This window comes from Sciurus carolinensis, chromosome 10, assembly GCF_902686445.1.
Source record: "Sciurus carolinensis chromosome 10, mSciCar1.2, whole genome shotgun sequence".
Taxonomy (NCBI): domain Eukaryota; kingdom Metazoa; phylum Chordata; class Mammalia; order Rodentia; family Sciuridae; genus Sciurus; species Sciurus carolinensis.
The window spans coordinates 101,344,834-101,369,822 of NC_062222.1; the positions used below are offsets into that span (position 1 = coordinate 101,344,834).

Sequence of the window (24,989 nt, forward strand, 5' to 3'; positions counted from 1 at the left end):
CTATGTCTTTTGATTGATGAATTCAGGCCATTAACATTCAGGGTTATTGAGATATGATTTGTATTCCCGGTCATTTGGTTCATTTTTAAAATTTTATTTATTTATTTATTTTTTTGACACAACTTGGTTCCTCCTTTATTTGACAGTTCCTTTAGGATAATTCCTCCCTTTGCTGATTTGCTTCTTTGTGTTTTATCTCTTCCTCATGGAATATTTTGCTGAGAATGTTCTATAATGCTGGCTTTCTTTTTGTAAATTCTTTTAGCTTTTGTTTATCATGGAAGGATTTTATTTCATCATCAAATTTGAAGGTAAGTTTTGCTGGGTATAAGATTCTTGGTTGGCATCCATTTTCTTTCAGAGCTTGAAAATGTTGTTCCAGGCCCTTTTAACTTTTAAGGTCTGGATTGAAAAATCTGCTGATATCCGTATTGGTTTCTCCCTGAATGTAATTTGGTTCTTTTCTCTCACAGCCTTTAAAATTCTGTCTTTATTTTGTATGTTCGGTATTTTCATTATAATGTGCCTTGGTGTGGGTCTGTTGTAATTTTGTGTATTTGGAGTCCTATAAGCCTCTTGAACTTGATTTTCCATTTCATTCTTCAGATTTGGGAAATTTTCTGTTATTATTTCATTGAATAGATTGTTCATTCCTTTGGTTTGTTTCTCTAAGCCTTCCTCAATCCCAATAATTCTTAAATTTGGCCTTTCATGATATCCCATAGTTCTTGGAGATTCTGTTCATGATTTCTTACCACCTTCTCTGTTTGTTCAACTTTGTTTTCAAGGTTAAATATTTTGTCTTCAATATCTGAGGTTCTGTCTTCCAGGTGTTCTATCCTATTGGTTGTGCTTTCTATGGAGTTCTTAATTTGGTTTATTGTTTTCTTCATTTCAAGGATTTCTGTTTGTTTTTTTTTCAATATCTCTAACTCTTTATTGAAATGATCTTTTGCTTCCTGTATTTGCTCTTTTAACTGTCAATTGGTGTGATCATTGAATGCCTGCATTTGCTCTTTCATTTCATCATTTGCTTCCCTTATCATGTTAATTATGTACATTCTGAACTCCCTTTCTGTCATTTCTTCTGCCATGCTGTCGTTGGATTTTATTGATGTAACATCTAGGTTTGTTTGAGGCATTTTCTTCCCTTGTTTTCTCATATTGTTCAGGTATCAGTGGACGGCTGAGATGTTGCAGATTTCCTCTATTGACTTATAATGTCCCTGAAGATTTCTAGTATATCCCCTCTTATCCTTCAGTAGCCTGAAGTCTTGGAGGAAGTTGATAATGCGGTGCTCCCCAAGGAAGCTGCCTCTCTAGGGGTGGTAGCCTTCAGGTGGGGTATATTCCCTACTAGTGGGCAGAGGTGCCTCCACTTGTTGACCAATGGACTAGGCTGCAGGCTGAGGCAAGGCCTGTTTGTGCCTGTGTCTCTGGTTTTACCGTTCTTGTGGGAAAACCTCACCCGGCAGGGAAGACTCACCTGGTGGGGAGGTCTCGCTGGTCAGTTCCCCTCCTAGAAGTTCCCCTCAATCCACAACTACTGCCTGGGCTGGGCTGCCTTCCTCTGCAACATTCCCAGGGGCCCGGACCTACCTCCTGGGCCTGAGCCTTGCCCTTCACAGACGAGTCTCCTTAGGCTGCCTCTCCTCAGAGAATCTGCCCGCAGTCCTGGAAACTTCGCTCCGCCCCTCAGCTTGTCTCTGTGCAGCTCTTCCACTGAGAAGCCTCCTAGGTCCCTGGACCATGCTTTGCACCTAATCGCCTGGATATGTGGCCCCTTCTCTGAGCAGCCACCTGGAGCCTCGTATGGATGCTCCGCTCGGAGCCCCAGCGACCCGCCGCATGCCTCTTCTTCCAGGCAGCCACCCGGTGTTCTGTGTGGTCGCTTGGAGACCAAGCGACTCACTGCGCACCTCCTCCTCCTCAGGGCAGCCGCCCCCACCCCTGTTGTTTAGGAGGTCGCTCTGGGTCCAAACAGCTCGCCGCGCAGCTCTTCCTCTTGGCAGCTGCCGGAGTCTCGGTGGGTTGCTCTGAAACCAAGCGTTGTGCTGAGCAGCCTCCTGTACAAAGCTCCCAGTTTTCCGAGTTCACTGCTCCAGTGGGGCGAGGGGTATCTTGCCACCTAGGCTGGTCAGTCTTCCTCTGCAACGTTCCCAGGGGCCCGGACCTACCTCCTGGGCCTGAGAGCATCACCCTTCGCAGACGAGTCTCCTTAGGCTGCCTCTCCTCAGAGAATCTGCCCGCAGACCTGGAACCTTTGCTCCACCCCTCAGCTTGTCTCTGCAGCTCTTCCACCGAGAAGCCACCTAGGTCCTGGGACCCTGCTCTGCACCTAATCGCCTGGCTATGAGGCCCTTCCTCTGGGCGGCCGCCGAAGCCCAGTGGGTTGCTCCGAGTCTAAGCGCTGTGCTGAGTGGCCTCCTCTATGATGCTCCCAGTTGTCTGAGTTCACTGCTCCAGCGGGGGGAGGGGTGTCTCGCTGGGCAACTCTACTTCACAAAGTTCCCTGCGTTCTGGGACTACCGCCCCATCCGGGATGCCTCCCAATGGGAGAGACTACCCGACTGATTTGAGTTGGTCCCAAGTCTCTCAATATATCCTCTTTTGAATCCTGAGTCCTGGAGCAACATGAAATGCAGCCACCCTCTAGTCCGCCATCTTGAAAAACCTACCATAGTTTCTTTATGCATTCATTTACTGAAGGGCATCCAGGTTGATTCCACAATCTAGCTATTATGAATTGAGCTGTTATAAACATTAATGTTGCTGTGTCACTGTAGTATGCTGATTTTAAGTCCTTTGGGTATAGGCCAAGCAGTGAGATAGTTGGGTCAAATGGTAGTTCCATTCCAAGTTTTCTAAGGAATCTCCACACTGCTTTCCAGAGTGACTGCACCAATTTGCAATCCCACCAGCAATGTATGAATGTACCCTTTCTCCCATATCCTCACCAACACTTATGGTTGCTTATATTCTTGATAATAGCTATTCTAATTGGGATGAGATGAAATCTTAGGGTAGTTTTGATTTGTATTTCTCTTATTGCTAGAGATGTTTAACATTTTTTCATATATCTATTGATTGCTTGTAAATATTCTTCTGTGAAGTGTCTGCTCATTTCCTTAGCCCATTTACTGATTGGGTTATTTGTATTCTTGATTTAAGTGTTTTGAGTTCTTTGTAAATTCTGGAGAATAGTGTTCTATCTGAAGTGCATGTGATAAAGATTTTCTCCCACTCTGTAGGCTCTCTCTTCACATTGTTGATAGTTTTCTTTGCTGAGAAAAAGCTTTTTAGTTTGAATCTATCTCATTTATTGATTCTTGCTTTTATTTCTTGTGCTTTGGGAGTCTTGTTAAGGAAGTCTGGTCCTAAGCTTAAAGAAAACCTTAGAAGATGGAAAGATCTCCCATGTTCTTGGATAGGCAGAATTAATATTGTCAAAATGGTCATACTACCAAAAGCATTATACAGAATCAATGCAATTCCAATTAAGATCCCAATGACGTACCTCACAGAAACAGAGCAAGCAATCATGAAATTCATTTGGAAGACTAAGAGACCCAGAATAGCTAAAGCAATCCTTAGCAGGAAGAGGGAAGCAGGGCGTATCACGATACCAGAACTTCAACTATACTACAGAGCAATAGTAACAAAAATGGCATGGTACTGGCACCAAAATTGACAGGTAGATCAATGGTACAGAATAGAGGACACAGATTCAAACCCACATAAATACACTTTTCTCCAACTAGACAAAGGTGTCAAAAATGTACAATTGAGAAAAGATAACCTGTTCAACAAATGGTGCTGGGAAAACGGGAATCCATGTGCAGCAAAATGAAATTAAACCCCTATTTCTCACTGGGCACATATCAACTCAAAATGGATCAAGGACCTAGGAATTAGACCAGAGACCCTGCACCAAATAGAAGAAAAAGCCCAAATCTTTATCATGTTGGGATCTGACTTTTAATTTAGCTTCACACTTGTTAAAATGTTCTCTCCTGCCATTTCTCTTTTCAGTTCTTCCCATCCCTACAACAACTTCTTCCTCCTTTCAGACTCCCTGGAATCCATTCTTTCTCATGAACTCTGATCTCTCCATCCACTCTCTTTCTTTCCAGAAATATTTCTCTCTGCTTCCCTTATGCCAGTCACCACCCTATTTCTCTCCTTCCAAAGTAAACTCATATTTACCAGCTATATTTATCTGTGTCCTGATTCATACAACAAAAATAACTAATAAGTTGGGTACAAAGTTCTCAAATACAGAACTTTTCTTATAAAAAATCAGAGTGTTTTTAAATACTCATGCATTATAAATTCATGTCTAAATTACTCTACTTCTAGAAATGTGACTTCTGAACCTACAAGAGAGCTAAAACATTTATGTGTACTTCTATAAAAATGGTCTTATTCTTTATAGTAAGAATATGGTTAGTGACTTCCTTCTAGTAAGTTGGTATAGCTTTGGTTTCCATCGCCAAGATGTAGTGTCTTTTTGAGTAGAAATGGACTTGTGTAATGAATAAATTGTTTTTCAGGCCAAAGAAGGTGCATTTATTGTCAGAGATTCAAGACATTTGGGGTCTTACACCATTTCTGTGTTTATAAGAGATAGAAGGTAAGCAGTTGTGATTTTGATTAAGAAATAAACCTCAGACAATCTATTTTTATGGTGATAAAATCATGTAGAGAATAGATGTGAGAGCTTAGTTTAGGGAGAGGATTGCCGGCCTGGAGGTCAGGACCACTAGCCAGGCCACATTGTGTCCTAACATGCTGTGTGTGATATTGCATTAGCTACATGAACTTTTTGTCTTCCTTTTTCTCAACCATCAAGTAAAGGGGTTAGATTAGGTTAGGCATAGAAGATGCTGTTGCTGCATTCCTCCTGTCCCTTGGTCCACTCTGGAATTGACCTGCAGGGAGGTTTCCTTACTTAGAAGGCTTCCCAAGACTTCCTGCCTAAGGATGTTCTCTGACTGTGGAAGCAAATGGGCCCCATGACCAGGCTGGAAATACCTGAGTGGTTACATCAGGAGAGACCCTCCATCAGTGAGGAATGGGAGCAGGTGGATGAACACCTGTTTCTTTGCACTTCTGTGGGGCAGTTCTGAGGTGTGCTCTCCAGTCTCAGATTCCCAGAAGGACTGAAGTTGGGTAGAGCAGTAACCTGCTCATCAATGCACCCTATTTTGGTCTATATATGAATGTTCTGTATATTGATTTTCCTTGTCTCACATTTCCCGTCCCTCCAGGATATTTTTTCATTTATTTAACTGATATTTGATATTCATCTGTGTTCCATGATGAGCTTCACTTTTTTGGACCTTGAACTTATCACCTAGCCAATATTGGCTAAAGTTATGTTCGAATCGGAGGCCCCAATAAGACCATTGAGGAATTTTCCCAGGATGGTCAGGCACATGTTAAAGTGATCTATCCTCTCTTCAGGGTATAGTGTTGATAGCATGAGAATTTGAGAATTGGAGTCCTGTTGCTTAATGAATTGCCTCAGCTCTAAAGTGATTTTTGATTGTTTACTAATTCACATGTTATCTATTATAGAAGTACAGAGGCTACAATAAAACATTATCAGATTAAAAGGAATGACTCGGGACAGTGGTATGTGGCTGAAAGACACCTCTTTCCATCAGTGCCTGAGCTGATCTGGTATCACCAGCATAATGCCGCTGGTAAGTGAGGGATGTCAGGTTGGGAGGGCTGGGGGTCCAGGTTCTGGACAGGCAATGCATTCTGGGTATCAGACGCTCAACAGGAATAAATTGCCTGTAGAAAGAGTTTAGGAACTTGAAAAATTATCTGTTTTCTGGGAAACTGTCCTCTTTATTATTGTGCCTTTGTTTTTCTAGTCAATGGGAAAGAGGTGAGTTTGTTTTTTACATTTCTACCATGTGAAGAATAACAGGTGACTGGGAAGCAAAAGGCCTTTTGGTCATTATGTATTTGTTCTAGAAATTTATGTAGGGTTAAATGTAATAGGATTTCAAATACCCTAAATAATAATGCCTCCTTCTCTTTACTCTCCTCCCCTAGATTTGCTCTCTACTTCAGACAATTGTAATAGAAAACTCCCTTTAAATCTCTCTCTGTTCTTTCTAGTTTGGAGAAAAGAAAAAGTTATACAAAATCCAGCCTTTTATAGGTTCACTTAGGCCTAAACATACCAGAGAAATATTTAACCCCTTTTCCCAGCTATTATTTTCCACATTGTCATTTGTGCAAACCTATCATCTGCAGAAAGATATAAGATCCCAGAAAGTTCCACCACAATTAGGACCACATCTCTGGCCTTCAACCCTCACCCATCCTGTGCTAGATCACTTTGAGTCCACTAGAGAATTTTCTTACCTTAGCATCACAGCATTTGGAACCTATTGTAACTTTTCATATTGTTTTGACTTTTTGTCCTGCAGTGCTTTTTTAGATTTCACTCATGAAAAGTTGTGTTGACAAAAAAATCCTTTCTTGAAAGAGACCATTTTCCCACTATACTGATCCTAAATATCAAGAATAAAGCCAAAGAAATTTGTATCCTCTTATGGGATGAATCCACATGGATATTCCAGAAGGTCCTGGGAGGCCACAGGTATGGCTGGAGATAGAAACCTCCTGAATCAGGGTTTCTTCTGCACATTCCTCCTCCTCCTTCCTTCAAAGGAAAAAATTTAAAAATTGATGTTAAGAAAAATAATGAAGTAGATTAGGATGTACTGACATTAAAAGATGTGGCTAAGTTAAAAAAATTCAGAGCAAAACAGTCAGACCACAGTCCCATTTTTTTGTTAAAAATATATCTGCATATATTTGTATGTACACAGAAAAAGTCAAAGTTTAGGTAATAATTTTTAAACAAGATTATAACAGACTATAAATTGTTAATGTTTGTAGAAACAGACTGGGAGTAAAGGACACTTTTATTTTCTGCTTTATAGATGGCTTTAGGGTTTTTAAAATTACAATGCATATAAATCATTCTTATAATCTACAAAATATCACAAAGATAATTTTAAAAATGAAAAAACTGAAACAAGAAAAAAGTGAAAATGGGAGTTCAAAATTGATACCACGGTGCTATTTTTTTTTTTTAAGAGAGAAAAGACAATAGAAAAGAAATAAGAAAACAAGAAAGAGGGGTGATAAGGAGTAGGGGAAAGATATGGGCCCCAGAAATAATTGATATTTACTAAAGATTTACTTCAGGACAAATCCTGTTCCAAGCACTTTTATGTGTGTTTTTTTAATCTTTAGAGCAACCCTTTGGGTAGTCGCTATTGATATTTTCATCTTATGGATGAAAAAACTAAGGCAGGAATTTTGAGGTAATTTGCTAAAGGTCATATGGCTAATAAGTACCTATGCTGAGGTTTGAACCCACAGAAGTCATGGAAACTATTGAAACCATTGAACCCACTGGCTCCAGCATCTGCACTCAACTACTACCGTATCCTCTAGAAAGAGGCAACTCATGCCATTGAAGGATATTTTGGAAGGTTCAGTTTTAGAAAAGATGTGAATTGAAGTCCATGGCTATCCTGTCTTTTTATTTTAAAAAAGTTATTAACTTTCACTTTTTCTGTAAACATATAAACATGTGCATGAATCATTTTAACCCGTGAAAATTCACTGCCTCACCAGAAATAAGAACAATGCCAAGAGAGTGACAGACTTCTTTCTGTCACAGAAAGATCATCATTAACCCGTGGATAGCACTTCCCAGGATAAAAGTATTTTGCAAATAAAAACATTGAAGTTAGAGGAAATTCCTCCAATTCCTCTCTTTAATTTCCCTGCTCCCTAGATGTTCTGACATCATCCTTTCTTGGTCTTCTCTAACCTACATCATTCCTTATGGATCTTCCCAAAGGGTCCAGGAAACACAGATGTTCCACAGGGGTCCATCCTTGATCACTTGTCATCTCACCTTAGGGTTCTTCCTTTGTGTAATTCTATCTGGTGGACACAGACACTTGGAATTCCCTGCCTTGAACTTCAGTAATGAAGTAGAGTCCTTCATCTTGTATCCTCAGTCTTCCTCCAAATCTATTCTTCTTCCTGCTATTTATCTCAGGTAATGGTGCCATCATTTAGCCAACTAAAGAGACTGGAAGCATAGGAGGTTGATGTTTCTATTCTCAACTCCTAACTTCTTATTAATTATCAAGTGGAATTAATTTCACATCCTAAAAGTGTCTCCTCTGACCCTTACCCCCCTATTAGTGCTGTCCTAATCATCGCTCAGGTGGAAAACTGCAGTAGCCTCTTAACTGCTGTCATTGTCTCCAATGCTCTCTCACCCTTAACCCACCTCTATTCTGTTGCCAGAGTAGACTATCAAAAATATAAATAAGAACATTCCACCTCCTTATTTGGGACATCTCAATGACTGTCTCCCACTTGCAGGAAACTGTAATGCTCCCTAGCATGACTTCCGAGGCCCATCACCACCAGAATTCCTCCTACCTCTCAGTACAACTTGTTGCCTCTTCCTGCTTCTTACTTTTTGTTCAAGTACCCACCTTCATGCTTCACACCTCTCAGTATCCTTCATGCTGTCACCTCTGCCTAGAATGTCCTTCCAATTTTCTCCTTGTGAGTTACTCCACTTGTCAGGTTCATCTCAGGTATCATTTCCTCCCAGAAAACTTCTTTGTTTAAAATCCAGCAAATTGCGGGTTGGGGAGATAGCTCAGGTGGTAGAGTGCTTGCCTCGCAATCACTAGGCCTTGAGTTCAATCCCCAGTACCACAAAAATAAATAAATAAATAAATAAAATAAAATAAAATCCAGCAAACTGGTCAAAGCTCCTTCTCTCTATCCCAGCACGCCTTGCATGCATCTCTAGCACAGTACTTTACACTGGAACAGCCTCCCCTTTCCTGTCTTTCCTCACTGAGTTAGAGCTCGCTTGTTTTATTATCTTTGGATTTGTCTAAAAGAGAGTTGTAAGGGGCTGGGGATATAGCTCAGTCGGTAGAGTGCTTGCCTTGCAAGCACAAGGCCCTGGGTTCAATCCCTAGCACCCAAAAAAAAAAAAAAAAAAAAGAGTTGTATACAGTAGGCACTTAATACATATTTCTTTCTGTTTTTATACTAGATAAGCTTGTTTCTGCCTTCCAGCCTTTGCACATGATGTTTCATCTGCCTGGAAGGCTCTTTCTCTGGATCTTTGTAAGATGGCTCCTTGTCAATCAATGTCATCATAGCTGTCATCTTCTCAAGAAGGGCTTCCCTGAGCAGCCATCTACAGTCTCTATATTTTGTCTTCTCTGCCTTGCACTCTTCTTCGGCCACCTTTCTTGTATGTGCATACACTTGTTTATTTTTCCCTCTAGAGACCCAACATTGTGGTAGCACATGGCTCATGCTAGGCTCTCAATGAATATTGAAGAAAGAAGTAAACAATAAATGCTTATTGAACTAAGTTGAAATTGGTTGTTTAGAATTCTGCATGTTGACCCACTCAAAGGAAGTCTCATTTACTCTACCATGCTATTTTTTTTAAAAAAGTAAACTACAAAGCTAGGCATGGTGGCACATGCCTGTAATCCCAGTGACTCAGGAGGCTGAAGCAGGAGGATCACAAGTTCAAAGCCAGCCTCAGCGACTTAGCAAGGTCCTAAGCAACTTGGTGAGACCCTGTCTCTTAAAAAAATATAGAAAAGGGATGGGGATGTGGGTCTGTGGTTAAGTGCCCCTGGGTTCAATCCCTGGTACACACACACACACAAAGTAAACTACTCTCAAAGGGTGGGATGAGGGAATGGGTACACTTTAACACTAATGATGGTCAAATGAATCGTAGTAGCCTTTCTGGACACTGTTCAACCTGGAAATCACATTTTATAAGACAACAATTTGAGAGGTACATATAAATGCATGTTCAAAAATACACAGCACCCTGAAGAAATCTGATTAAAAAGTTTCAATTTGGTTGACTCTATATAGGACTGAGTTAAGAGTTTTTAAACAGAGGGGAGAAGGAGTGATGAACGGGTGGAACACAAGATTTTTAGGTCAGTGGAACTATTCTACATGATGCTACAATGGTGGATATATGTCATTACCTGTTGTCCAAACTCACAGAATATTCAATACCAAGAGTGAACCTGTAAATGATGGACCCTGGGTAGTACTGATGTGTCAACATTGGTTCATTAGTTTTAATATCTCTCTGAGTGGGAGATGCTTATGGTGGGGGAAGCTATGCATTTATAGGGGCAGAGAATACATGGAGATCTCTGTACCTTCTACTCAATTTTGTTGTGAATCTGACTTGCTCTAAAAAAATGAAGTCTGTTGAGAAAGAAGGGGAGGTTATATAAAAGCAAGCAAGCAAACAAACAAAAGAATATACAGCATATATACAAAAAGAATTTTATACTAGTGAAATTTTGGAAATAACTTTAAGGTCTATTTATAGTCATTGGTATATACAAATTATATGCAAACTGTAAAAGTCTTATAACAAAGCATTTCCCTTTTCATAAAATGTATTGAATGTGTATATACTTTCAAGTGTGCATATAGAAATTCTTAAGAAGGTGTTCACTCAAGTAATAACCATATCTCTTGACATTAAGATCTTCTGAGGGATCTTTATACTTTTCATTGCCTTTGAATTGTGTACAAGGAACACATATTATTTTATGAAAAATGTTTTTCAAATGGAAAGATTGAGCAACCAGAATAATCTGTAGAAATCATTTTTATGCCAAATTATAAAAAGAATGGTACTGTCTCCTGGTATATTTTCTTTCTTTCTTCTATATTAGGAACTAGACTTGAAACATAGATTTCTCTTCCTCTGCAGGTCTTCTGACTCGACTCCGCTGTCCAGTTGGGCTGATGGGTTGTTTGCCAGCCACAGCTGGATTTAGCTATGGTAAGGTATGCATATGTAGTAAAGAACCTACTACCATAGATATCTTAAATTCTTAGCTCTTTTGAAATGTCTATTTAGATAAACTTATTTCAAACCTTAAACCCCCCTGTTTGAGATGTTTAAATAATGCATTTCATAAGGGCAATTTAAACTCCAGGGAGAAATACTTCAGATTTCACTCCACATCATCAGAAGATTTAATCTTCACCCTTTATATAAATGACAGTTCTTTTTATTTGGATGATCAGGCTGTTACTCTCTGGTTACAAAGGTGGTTAGGAAACAACTGATCCCCAAGAGAATCTACCAAAAAAATGATGTTAAAAGTATCCTTTTAATGTTTTTTCAAATAGAATTTGTATTGTTTGATTTGAACCACTTTCTAGGAAATGTAGTATTTGTGAATCTGTGAGAATATGAGTGAGTCAGGGAGTCCTATTTTCTAATTTGGTGATATTTTGTTTCCTTAAATTTCTCTTATTAGTGGTATTCAGGTTATACTGAAAAACACGATGACATAATTTTATCAGGTTCTTGTCTGGTTAAGTGGGATGCGAGGGTGATTTCAGGGTGCCTCCATCATTCCTCTGTCCTATAGATACTGTATATAATAAAAAGTGCCATCATTAACCACCTATTTAGATACTGTATATAATAAAAAGTGCCATCATTAACCACGTATTTAAGTTAAATAGATGCTCTTCAATTTCTTGGAAATAAACTTTTCCAATTTTTGCAACATATAAAATAGTGGAAAATTAATATCTATAGCTTGATTTATTTTGCCTGGTTTTGACCACCTTATTTATATACTAAATATTAATGTAATCTGACACTTTACAGCATTTTGTGTCTAACTTTTTCATGTCCTCATTACATCTGTGAATTTTACCCACAGTGCTGGCCATGGTAGGTTCATTTTTGCTGTGACATGGTGCCATATTGCAGGACTGACCCACTAGTGATTTACCCATGTGCCTTTAGATGGCCATTTGGGTTGTGATCAACTTTTGATTCTTATAAATTATATTGTTACTAACATACAAATACAAATAATATTGTTATGCCTTTAGATGAAGCTAAGTATACATCTATGCTCTGGTGTATGTATATTGGACATGTTCAATAGAGTATTCGTACTGGGTCACCATGCATGTGCTCAGATTTAGTAGATATGATCAGGTTCCCAGGCTTATAACCAAATTCCATTCCCACATACAATGAACAAGAATTCCATTGTTCCATGTTTTTATCCTTGTCAACATTCAGTATTCTGTTCTTCTTCTTCTTAACATTTTACTTGGACGCAGGGGTACACACATATAATACCAGAAGCTCGGGAGACTGAGGCAGTAGAATTGCAAGTTCAAAAACCAGCCTCAGCAATTTAGCAAGATCCTGAGCAACTTATCAAGACCCTGACCCAAAATGAAAAACAAACAAAAGTCTGGGAATGGGGCTTAGTGGTTAAGCAATCCTGGGTTCAATCTCTGGTACCAAAACAAAACAGAAAAACAAAACACACACACACACACAAAACATTATTTTAGCCAGTCTAGTGAGTGTGTAGAAGTATTTTATTATGACTTAAAATGTATTTCCCTAATAAGTATTTATTTTGATGAATCTTTCATAGGTTTAGTGGCCATTTGGAATTCTCTTTTATAACCGAATAACATTTTGCCCTTAAAATAGGGGGACATGTCTTTTTTAATTAGTTTATTTATGTTCTAAATAGGTACATAAATATGGATATATGTTTTTAGAAATATCTTTTCCCAGACTGTGACTTACCTTTTTGCTTTCTCAATGGGGCGTTTCTGATGAACAGACGAAATTATGAACAGTAATTTCTCTTTGTTTTCCTGTATGTTAATATTCTATTGAATAAGTCTATGCCAACACCAAGGCAATGATTATATTCTCCCAGACTTCTTTTCAAGCATACCCCTGGGAGGAGGGATAATTTATACAATTGAAATGAGGCCGTCAGCTTTTAGTTTTTTTTTTAAGTGCATTACTCTAAAGTTCCAGCAGATGTTGGTGTTGCTGTATGAAAGGGAGATGCTTAAAAAACGAATTGGTGTTTAACAGTGTTCAAAAAGGTCATTTTAGAAATACTTCGTTTTTTCCCCCCGATTTGCTTCTATAGAATGAGAAATACACAGTAACACAAATTTTACTTCAAATGTGCCCTTAGATGTGTGTGGGTTAGAGTTATGACATTGGATGTGTTTATTAGATGAATGGATTGGCTTTCCCTAAGATGAGGACGCATTAAGGCAGGGAAGTTCTTTGGGGTGAAGTGAGAAGAACAGTCGAAGAAACTGAAAGGAGGAAAGGAGTATCACAAAATTCATCTGCCTTACAAGTTAAATACCAGTACACAACTAAGCTGGGGACATACCTATTTTAAATCCCAGATCTAATTTTGGTCAGTTTCGTTTAGAAAGACATATTTCATTTCTTGGGTATGTTTTGATATCCCCACTCTGTTGTACAATGCTCTTCAAGGAAGTAAAGTTTGTACTTTAAAACTCAATGTTTTGAATTGCACAGGTAAGTCACAATGAGAGCATTAAAACTCTCTTCACTTATTTATACAGTTTTTAACCTCTATTGTAAAATAAAGGGATAGGATTAGAAAATTCTTTAATCTTTTCTAGCTCTAAAATTTTAGCGTTCTTTCCCCTACTTGTAACACAGATGTTTTACTTTTCCAGAAAAGTGGGAGATAGATCCGTCTGAACTGACTTTTGTCAAGGAGATTGGAAGTGGTCAGTTTGGGGTGGTCCACTTAGGTGAATGGCGAGCACATCTGCCAGTAGCTATCAAGGCCATCAATGAAGGCTCCATGTCTGAAGAGGATTTCATTGAAGAAGCTAAAGTGATGATGTAAGTATAAGCAACACACAGATAAACATTGCCTGATACCTGGTGTCATGGAAAGAACACGGACTTTGGAATCAGCCAACCCTGAATTTATGTCACAACTCTGCTCAAGCTGGCTGTGTAATCCAGGCAAATTCTTAGACCTCTGTGACCTGGATGAATTATTTCAGGTTTCTAAGCCTCATAGCCTTCATGTGTAAAATGGGGCTAACAGTACCTACTTCACAGGATCATTGTATGAATTAATGCGAGGATACAAAAGACTAGCAAGTATATTCTTTTTAGTTTAATAATAGTTGCTTAATTAGTGCTCTTTATATTTTTCCTTTTCCTTGAAGAAAAATGTTAATTTTGTTTCTGTAGTAATGTATTGCTCAGTTTTTGGAAGGGCAACCCCAAGTGGTCAAAAACACTTTTTTTTTCTTTTTTCTTTCTTTCTTTCTTTCTTCTTCTTCTTCTTCTTCTTTTTTTTGAAAGGATAAAGTATTTGCTTTCAGAGAATTTAAGAATCCTGAGTTTTAAAAGAGAAGTGGTTCACCGTAGGCCATTGGACCCTGCTCTTAAAATTTTTATTTTCCAGGACACCATTTTGACTAAGTTGAACTTAGAGTTGTGATTTATGATTGTTGGATTGGACCAGGACAAATCAATAATTTGGCATGGTTCAAGTCAACATCCTTTAAATATTTATTCAACATTTACTTAGAAAAGGATCAATGCATTGAAGAAGAAAAACCCCAAGTGGCATTATTTTATTGTCCAGAGCAATTTAATTCTATCCCAAACTTGCAGAATTGGAACTAAAACAACACTAAAATAGACAAATGACAACCAAAAGTGATTAACTGAACCCATTCTCCTTGGAAGGCAGAGCAGTGATGTCTTTTGGCTTTCTAAATTTAGTCCCCAAGTATCCTATTAAAATATCCTTTCTAGCCACATACAATAGGATGAATCCAGAGGGAGGTTATGATAAGCACAATTTTCCAGTGACATCGGCTTCCCAATGACATTTTTGTGTCTCAGGGTTCCTCAAGCACCTATCTGCCTGGCTTTTGCTCTTTGATATGATATCCATCTGACCATGGTTTTCCTATATCTGAAGGACAAAAATTATAGTTCTGCGTGTTGGGTTAAATAGGCATAATATGAAATTGAACAGGAAACATGGGACTCAGAGGGAACTGAAGACATATTGGAATCTCTATCAAACAAGAATCTGCAACGTTTGATACCACAATGAGGGAATTCTTGGATGAGTCAAACTTGGTTGGGAAATTGGGTAGGATCCTTGAGGATGATTTTTAAAATGTTTTATTAGTGCATTATAGTTATACATAATAGTGGAGTTTGTTTTGATATAATCATACTTCTATGTAAAGCAATTTGCTCTACTGTAGTCCCCAGAACTTCCTCTTTCCCTTCTATCTCCTTCCCCCTGTCTCCCTCCTCTATTAAACCGGTCTTCCAATAGAAATTCAGTAGATTAGACAAAAGGGAATGAAGGGAAGGGGGCAGGTAGGGAAAGGAAAGACTGTGGAATGAATCCAACATAACTTTCCTATGTACCTATATGAATACACCACAGCAAATCCCACCATGGTGTATTTGGAATGGGGTCCTAATTAGAATATGATACATTCCAAGCTTATATAATTATAACAAAAAGAATGAATTAAAAACTAGTCTTTCTTTTTAACTTATTTATTTTAATTGGTGTTTTATAGATGTACATAAAGGGTAGAATTCACTGGTATACTCATATGTGTACATAGCATAATTTGGTCAGTTTCATTCCACAGTGCCTCCCTTATCCTCCCCCACCCTCAATCCCCTTCATCTATTCCACTGATCTCCTGAGGATAACATTTTAAAGGTGATGGAAGATTTATGTAGTGTGAGAATAGAAACAGCTTCTGGCAGTTTATAGAGGCAGGAATGAGGCCAACGACTTGTAAGCCAGTTCAGATGGACGTAATATGTTCTTGGGTTAGAACGAGGCTGATTTTTTTCCTGATATTTTGAAAATAAGGCAGGAAAAGCTCCGTTCTAATATCCTATTGCAAATACATTCATCTTTGAATAGATGACATGCATTTGAGTTCTATCTGCCAAATATCCACAGCGCTGCACGTTACTTCCTTCTCGAAGGTGTGCAGTGTGAATGTTGTCTCCTCTAGGAGGTGGTTGCTGACTACTCTGTTTAAGTGGAAACACCCAGCCCCAGGCACCTTCTTCTCTGTCACCTTGTGTTAGTTGCATTGAAATCCTTGTCACTATTCTGAAGCTTCATGTTTGTCCCTTACTAGAATGTGAATTTCATAATAATAGGGTCAATTATTTATGTCTCTCATTTAACCAGGTGAGTGCCCAAAACGATGACTGGTCAGGAGTTGATGCTAAAATAAAAATTAGTGGATTATTGAATGAGTTAATGAATCCTTACCACAATTCTAAGAGGTAGATCTTAATCTTACAGATGAGAAAAAGGACATTTAGGAAGGTTCTGTAATTTATCTACAGTTCCACAATTTGAGCTTCTAATTAAATCAGGACCCTGAACTGTTTGGGCACACAGCCCATAATGTTAACTAACAATAATCAAAAATTATTGATAGATCAATATATGGCAGATCTTAGAGTAGTTGCCTTAACTTTTGCCAATATTGTTGCCATGTAGTTTTTCCAGTATAGCAACACAAACAAAATTCAAATATGTGCTGTGTTGTCAATCAATGTATTGAGGGATGTTCCCTCCACTGGGCGCCTGTTCGCTGGGGTTTCCAGAGCATCTTCTAAAGACTTCAGAATGAGAGAAAGACAATCTGTGTCTTAGACAACTTCTTCACATAAAATCTGATTAAACATTCCAATTCATCTTTGTTTTTTTTTTTTTAAACCTGGGTTTATATTTCTTATATGTTCATGAACATGATCCCACTTAAATTTTCACTGGGAGTTAGAAGAGCATGTTTTATTATCTCCATTTCACACATGAAAAAACTGAGGCTTAGAAAGGTTAAACAAGTCATTTCCAGTCATGCAGCCAATAGGAGAGAAAAAAAACTCGAATGCAGCTCTTTGGATCAGGAGTACTATATTCCCTTGAGTTATTAAAGCACTGCTCTGCCTTTAATGGGTCCTTTGTTTTAGTTTTTCACTTGTGGGTTTGTATCTTTAGATGTAGCATGTCAATAGCAGTACACTATCTGGAGATACGTGAACTAATAACATTTAAAACAAAGAAAAACATGTGTAAGTACATCTAATTTCTCTAAGAGTTTTGAAATGTGTATCTCATTTGATTCATTATGTCTATGTCATGTCTTCCCATGACATGATATTTTAGTTTATTTTAATATTTAGTTTAAACTAAATATTTTAGTTTTTCAAAAACAGACTTTAACATTTTATATTCATGCTAAACAGAATTGAATTAAGAATTGAAAATACCATTGGTTCTTCTTGTTTCCTGCTGCTGAAGTGTTTTCTTCAGGGATAATTAATTAATAATAAAGTTTTAATTGATTCTTAGGCCCTAGTATTTATATTTAATAATTGATATTACTTAAATTAAATGCTTTTACATAGTAATACTATAAGAAACCTTATTTTAAATATCACTTAAAATCCGAACATTTGGAAAACAGAGGAAGGGAGAAGATTCATCAAATATCTCTCCTAGAAGAGCTATTTCTTTATAGTTTTTATTCTTTCCATCAAATCTTTTATATAATTGTATTGAGTCTTCTTTTCTGCCTACAAAATAAAAGAAAAAACCCTTCAAGGTAAATTAATAGAAAGTTTTTTAGACATATAGCAGATCAGGGAAAGAAAGAGGATTCAGGAATGAGAGGAAAAGGAAAAATAGAAGAAAATTTACTTTCAGAAGAGCAAGTTCTGAGTAGCTCTTCTGTTGGTGTGAGGATTTAGAAAGGAATAGGACAGAACACCCCAAGGGCAGCTGGCTGGGAAAGAGAGGCCCTGGCTCTAACTGCCTGAGTTTGTGTTAAATCATGCATAAATGCAGATCACATTGCAAACTCTTGCTACATTTTCCAATATTCAAGCGATCTCTTGAATTAGAAATAATTTATTTCTCAAAGATTTCATAGTGTCCCTTACAACTTTATTTTGTTAAACAAAATATAGCATCAATGTCATCATTCGGTTTTCATTCATTCATTCATTCATTCATTCATTAACTGTCTGTTACTGATTATGTAGATACTAAGTTCTGGAAATATGATAAGTAGCACAGGTAAGTTTCCTACTCTTGAAGAGTTAATTGATGCCCAGTGGGAGATGAGGAGGGAGACAGACAGCAAACCAACAAGCAGAGGAGCAATATAGCTTTGAAGAAAAGTAAGGGCTAAGACTACAAACAGGAAGATGTGACAAAGATACTAGGAGCCGGTTGGGGGCTTAGCTGGACTGGATAGCCAAGGGGGACTGCAAGCATTTCATCTGGTTTGTATTTTATTTGGGTCACACTGGCTGTTTTGTGGAGATGATTGATGGGACTCTGGAGTGGAGTGGAGAGCAGGTTGAAGGCTATTCAAGTGTCCTGGTGGAAGATGACAGTGGGTGGGTGAAGATGGAAAAAGAGAGTTGTTTCAAGATACATGTTTGAGAAAAAGTGATCAAGACCTATTTTGTCAAATGAGGCAGGTAATGGGAGGAAACTGGGAGAGCAAAGATGATTCCAAGGTATTGGTGTGCACTGCTAGGTAGGGGGTTTCACTTGCTGACATGAATAGGTTTGGGGAAAAATGAAAAATTTTGCTGTGGAAGTGTTAAATTTGAGAACCCTATCAGACAGCCAATGGTGACCAAGTGGTCAGGTAAATACAGGAGTCTGGAATTCAGGGGAAAGTTCAAGGTGAAGGGTGTTAATTTGAGAATGATCATCAGAGCTGATATTTAAAACCATGAAACTTGATTCAATGGGACAGTAAATAAGTAGAAAAGGAGAATAGGAGAACTCTGCAATGGGTTTGAAAATATTTAAGAAAAAAATTTTTTTTTTGGTTCTTTTTTTTTTTTTTCCATTAAGTTTTATTTTATTCATTACTAAAAATATAGAAAGCAACTGGATGGAATTCAGAGAAAAACAAGAAAAACCATTAAGAGAATGAAGGGACTGATTTATTAGGCATGATTAAAGAAACTAATTATGTCCAGAAGGAGAGGAGCAAGACAACAGCTCATGGGTATCTGAAAGGCGCAAACTCTCCTGAGGGAGACAACTTTTTTATCTGCATAACAGCAAGTACCTCTTGTCAGACACATTTAGTTTAGAAAGAAAATTGCTACTTTACATATTCCTAGAGACAGTAGGAAGAGCCACTTTAATATAACTTATTGTCCACTTTCTCAGCGGATAGTCCCTCATTTTGCAAAAGACCAAGGCAATCAGAAGTAAAATATGTTACTTATATTATTTATATCAGAGATTTCTTCAGTCCTTAAGAAAATATTGAATAAATAATATTTATTAATTTTAATAAGCAAATATATTAATAAATGACATTCATTACTATTTGATAAATAAATATGATATTTGTTCTACAACAAATCATTTATACTTCTCTAAGTTATTAAGAGGTACTAAATTTACAGCAAACAAGAATGTACTTTTTCTGTTTGCATTTTTCTATGCCTATGAAGAAACATCTGTCTTATTCATTAGACTGAATATACACGAGGGTTTGTTTATTTGTTTTGCCTTATTTCAGGTAGAATTTTGTCTTAGTAGGTTTTTGCCAGTGGTCTTGCTCAGCCACTGCAGGGTAATGTTTCAATTCTCAAATGCTTCCTTGGGGGTGTTGGCTTGGTGGATTTTTTTTATGGCACATTAATATTCCATTTTAAGACTTACTTTCCTGCCATTGCTTGGCATGCATATAAACTGCATTCCTTAACTGAAAGTACACTTTGTGAACTTGAAAGTTAAATCTGATGAAATATTTATATAAAAATACATATATATACAAAATTAAAATAATGTTCACAGTTTCTGAGTACCTCTTCTCCATTAACTGGAGTGTTTTCACAAATTGATTTCGTGGTAATGTGTCTATAATCACGTCATACACTTTGTTTTAAGGTAAACAGTCTTCCAGAGTCACTGAGCTTATTTTGCTCTCATGAATGAGAAGAAGAGGTAATTTTCAAGGTGCTTTGGAGTAACAGAGAATTGCTTATTATACATCTTGTAAAATTACAAACATTAATTTGAAGTTGTTTTCCATGGTGATCAGTTAGCCTAAAAGGTCTTTAGAGATTGCATTCTATGTTCCATGGAAGAAACAATAAACTTTTGAAGTCCAGATGACTATAAAGTTCTGGGTATGTTTTTGTCTTTGTTTTTGTTTTTTTTACGGTACTGGGGATCAAACCCAGGGCTATATCCCCGGCCCCTGGGTATGTTTTAATAGGCAACATTCAAGGTCTCTCTGTGTATGTGTGTGTGTGTAATTACTAATTACAAAGCAAGGTTTCATGTTGGTAAATGTAGTCTCTATGTAAAAATTTCTAAAAGTCATTTAAGATGCCTTTATTCTTTAACATTTAATTTTCTTGATGTCGTTGATCACTCCTGTCTTCTGTCTATCCAGGAGTTTTTGTCTGGGTGACTGAAGTTAGGAAGGTTGGGAGTCAAGGAGCAGAACTCCGAGGCCTGGGCCTGGAGAAGCAGAAAGGAGGAAGCAGAAGACCCACGAGATGGAAAGCAGAAAACTAGAATACTGAGAAGTAGAATATGGGGCACACATCAACAATGACCTTGGGGGCTGGGGTTGTGGCTCAGTGGTAGAGTGCTTGCCTAGCATGTGTGAGGCACTGGGATCGATTCTCAGCACCACATATAAATAAATGAATAAAAAATAAAGGTCTATTAATATCTAAAAACATGTTTTAAAAAAACAAAAAACAATGACCTTGGAAGCGCTGCTTAAATTTCTGATCCCACTTTCTCAGTGCATAAAGTGGAAAGGAAAATGCTCTCCTCTCTGTGTGGGGCTGATGTTTATCCTGACAATGAAAATGATACATAGACGGCCAACATTGCCACTTGTGTTCCAACACTTTGAAATGCAAAACTGATTCTGTTCACTGCTCTTGTTTTTCTTCAACAGGAAACTATCCCATTCAAGGCTGGTTCAGCTTTATGGGGTATGTATACAGCAGAAGCCCCTCTATATTGTGACAGAGTTTATGGAAAATGGCTGCCTGCTTAACTATCTCAGGGACAGAAAAGGAAAACTTAGGAAGGAAATGCTACTGAGTGTGTGCCAGGATGTATGTGAAGGAATGGAGTATCTGGAGAGGAACTGCTATATCCACAGAGATTTAGTAAGTACGGTGCAAATTCCCTATGATCTTACACACTGTACCTGTGTTTGGAAGGATATGGCAATTACTTTTAATACTTGGAAGAACATATCCTATAACTTCATTTCAAAACCTTTCCTCTTTATACAATTTGTTGGGAAATGTAACTTTATTTTTTTATTGCCCCTTGATGCTGTAACCAAGTCTTTTATTCTCAATGTGCTTTGAATGAACCAAAACTGATTTTCTTTCATTTATCCTCTTGCTTTTTCCCTTCTTCCTTCTTTTTTTCTTTCCTTCCACATTTCTTCCTTTGAACACATAATCAAACATGTATCAGGTGCCGAGTGCATGCCAAGCACTCTTCTAGGTACTAGAGACAGCAGGGAAGAGCAAATTCCAGTGGTTCTCACCCAGGGTGCAGTTACCCTAGTGTGCAGCTGGTTTGGTTCTGACAGTAGTGCAAGATGGTTATTGGCATTACTGAGGGAGGGAGACTAGAAACGCTAAATTATTCTGTTCTGTAATGCCCAGAACATTCCTATTAAAAAAAATGACTATCTTTGTTCCAAACCAAATGTTAATAGCACTGCTTCCCTTTTTCACTATCTCCCCTGCAATAATGTGTTCTGTCCATTCCACATTTTTTCAGGATATTCATGCTATTCCTTCTACATTCTTCCATGTCTCATTTCTGAATCTAAAATTTATCTTAAACGATTATTTGAAGATTCTATAAGAAGTCCATGACACTGACACCTAGAACTAACCCCATGCTTCCATCACACCTGACCAAGAGTGACCATATTCCTAATTCTGTCACTTAGCCGGATTATTCTGGGGAGAGAAAGGAGGCATAGTTACAGTGGCTCTGGCACATCTTGGGAAGTAAGTTTATCCCACCCATGATTCAGAACTCCATGATGTTTATTATTTACTGATTCATATAATAGTTAATTGTTTTACATTATTTGTTAGGTATATGACCCTGGGCAAATTCGTTAACCAGTAAACCATAGCAACTCCCTAGTATGGGTTTGGTGGGAGGATTACATGAATCGCTATGTGCAAGCTCTTCAAACAGTGCCTGGCTCATTTGAGAGCTCTGCAGTGCTAACTGTGGCTATTGCAGAGGCAGATCCCTGTTCTTCATCCCTCATGGCATGTCTCCCAGTACCCAGCACATTGGAGCTCTTGAGCAAAGTTTCAAATGGATGGATAGCGTACCTGTTGCACCTAACTCACTTTCCTGCTCTCTATAGGTTTGTCTTTCCTGGGTTATAATTCAAAACTCAGTTGTGCGATTGTTCTCATCGTTCTGTTTGCTCCAGGTAGTTTCACACAGGTCCTCCTATACCTGTTTTCTTCCTTGATTGTTCACTTTATTTACACTCTATTTTATCTACCTACCTGCTCCATAAAACACATCAGCTAACAAGAAGTCTGTTCTGTCAAGGACATTTCTTATGGTTTGGCTTTGAGATCATTGTTGGTACCTTGGTACCTACTGATATTTTCCTTGCTGGCTCCTTGCAGTTTGCCATTTCAAGTTTCTTACTTTTTTTTTTTTTTTTTGCCATATTGTGGATTGTGCACCAGGGGTGCCAGCCCTTTTTATTTTATTTTTTTTATTTTGAGACAGGGCCTCTCTAGGTTTCTCAGGCTGCCCTCCAACTTGTGATCTTCCTGCCTCAGCCTTTGGAGTCACTGGGATTACAGGTGTGCGCCACTGCACCTGGCTAAGTTTCTTGTTTAGTTGTTGGACTCATTGGACCACAAATTAGCAGAAAAGAAAAAAATTCTATCAAGCATTCAACTTTATGTTGCTAAATAACCAAATCAATGATTTTCTTAATTAAATTGATGAAAATAGATTGTTTGGGCATAACATATATCATCTTGGTTTTATAGTATACCATATTTAGTTCACTGTGGTAATTTTAAGAAATATGAAACTATTGCTATTAATAGTTATCTTCAGTGCACTTTAAGTTTAAAACTTAATTTCTTAATTTTTGTTACCTAGTAGAGATTCTAAAGATGAAATGACTATTCTTATTTGTCATGTATATTGGGTTTTTTTCTTTTACTTAAGTTAAATAAAAAATATATACTACTCTTATGCGAAGAGTCATAGTTTATCATCTTTTGGATTAAATGAATTCTCATATTTATCAAGTATATTTCTTGAGGAAGATTAAACATTTTAAAAAGTGTTGACATTTCAATTTTTTTATTACATTGAAGAATCATTAAAATTCGTCATACAAAGGCAGGTTATTAAATCATATATAACATTGATAGATATCATCATAACAACAGCATGTCTGGCTCCACAGAGGGGAAGCTAAAGAAAAGGAGAGCAGATTTTTTTTCCAGTGCTGGGATTGACCCAGAACCCTGCACATCCCAGGCAAGGGCTCTACCACTGAGCAACACTCCCAGCTCAGAAACTCTTGAAGGAAAAACTTGTAATTAAACTTGGATTATTTTCTCCTTTTTATAGGCAGCAAGGAATTGTTTGGTCAGTTCTACATGTATAGTAAAAATTTCGGACTTTGGAATGACCAGGTATGTGAGAAATCTAAATATAAATTTAAATCATCTATATCTATATATCTATATATCTATATATTTTTCACTCATAATAAGAATCTTACATTTGTCTGTGGAAAAACTGAAGATGCTACTGTCTCTGCTTTTTTCCTCTGGGGAAAATGTTGGTGTGGGTATGTGGCCCACTAACCCACTTTGGATTTCAGGACATGTGCCAGTTTGTGTTGTGAGGTAGGCCTTTATTTACTGTGGGCTCTTCTCATCTTTCAGGTCATCATTAACAAAACTATGTTAAATCTTAAAAAGATTTTCTCAGTCCATTCATCTGTGTAAGATGAAGAAAAATACTTTTCTGATAAATGTGTATTTTTAAAGGGAAAAAAGGGCAAAATGTGTTTGGTCAGCCCTGATTTTCTAGGTCAACATCAAACACATCTATTATTAAGTGTAGTAGCTAGCTTCAAGCCTACAACTCAAGAGTGTGAAAAATTTAGTCATGTCTTTTGCACTCCAATATAATTGACATTTTGAGTCCCCTTTTCTTTGGGGTGTTAGAAATTTAACTTCAGTGAATCCAGGGTTTCTCTCTGACTTTCTTCAACATCATTGTCCCAGTTCTGGATGTAATATGGGGCTGGGTCCTGGTAGGAAGGTGACTTCTCTGTTCCTGTTATTTTCCAGGCACACTGGCATTTTTGCGGCCACCATCCTCCTCCTTCAGCCAGCCAACCACAGGTGGTTTCTCACCTATCCCAAATTTCTATCTGCAAGATTCCTTCCGAAACTGGCTTTCTCTATGATTTGAAAATTCCATGGGGCTATCTAAGGTCTCACTTATCTAGGCACATCTGGAGTCATTTACTCTCTGGAATTTTTGCCTTTCTTGGGCCACTACCTGGGAAAGAAGGAACAGGCTTTGTTTTGAACTTGAGTCTCACTGACCCTCTATAGAAGTGGTAGCATCTTTCCCTGCTGTGTGACCTGGGCAGCACTTATAAGGTAGAAAGCACCACCAGGGCCTGGTCCTCCTTCTCTTTCCCTTCAGTTCTCCCTTCCTTCTAGTCCAGGGAATCTTTCTCTAGGTGAATGGATGAATGGTGGTGGTGGTGGTGATGAGATCTAATGATCCATTTCTCCAAATGTCTTGTTAATAACCCAATCTTTCTTTTCTGTCTAGACTCTGGAAACTCCAAGTCTATGGAAAATGGCTTTTCCTCCTTTATTTCCTCTTATCATTCTTTATCTAAGTAGAATGACCTCTGACTCTGTAAGGGAGGAGGTCTTCAAG

The 24,989-nt window shown here is 37.9% G+C and overlaps 1 protein-coding gene across 4 annotated transcripts in view; it reads left to right on the top strand.

Annotated features, from left to right (window-relative positions):
- The window catches only part of Txk (TXK tyrosine kinase), a 65,734-nt gene that overhangs the window by 34,891 nt on the left and 5,854 nt on the right, over positions 1-24,989 (top strand). For all 4 annotated transcript variants that reach the window (XR_007110520.1, XM_047566614.1, XM_047566613.1 and 1 more), the window contains 6 exons: positions 4,554-4,633; positions 5,581-5,708; positions 10,847-10,918; positions 13,642-13,813; positions 20,950-21,166; positions 23,652-23,716. Coding sequence is in view for 3 of the 4 variants with exons in the window: in XM_047566614.1 (XP_047422570.1) it covers positions 4,554-4,633; positions 5,581-5,708; positions 10,847-10,918; positions 13,642-13,813; positions 20,950-21,166; positions 23,652-23,716 (734 nt within the window). In the remaining variant the exon portion in view is untranslated. The remainder of the gene's footprint in view (positions 1-4,553; positions 4,634-5,580; positions 5,709-10,846; positions 10,919-13,641; positions 13,814-20,949; positions 21,167-23,651; positions 23,717-24,989) is intronic.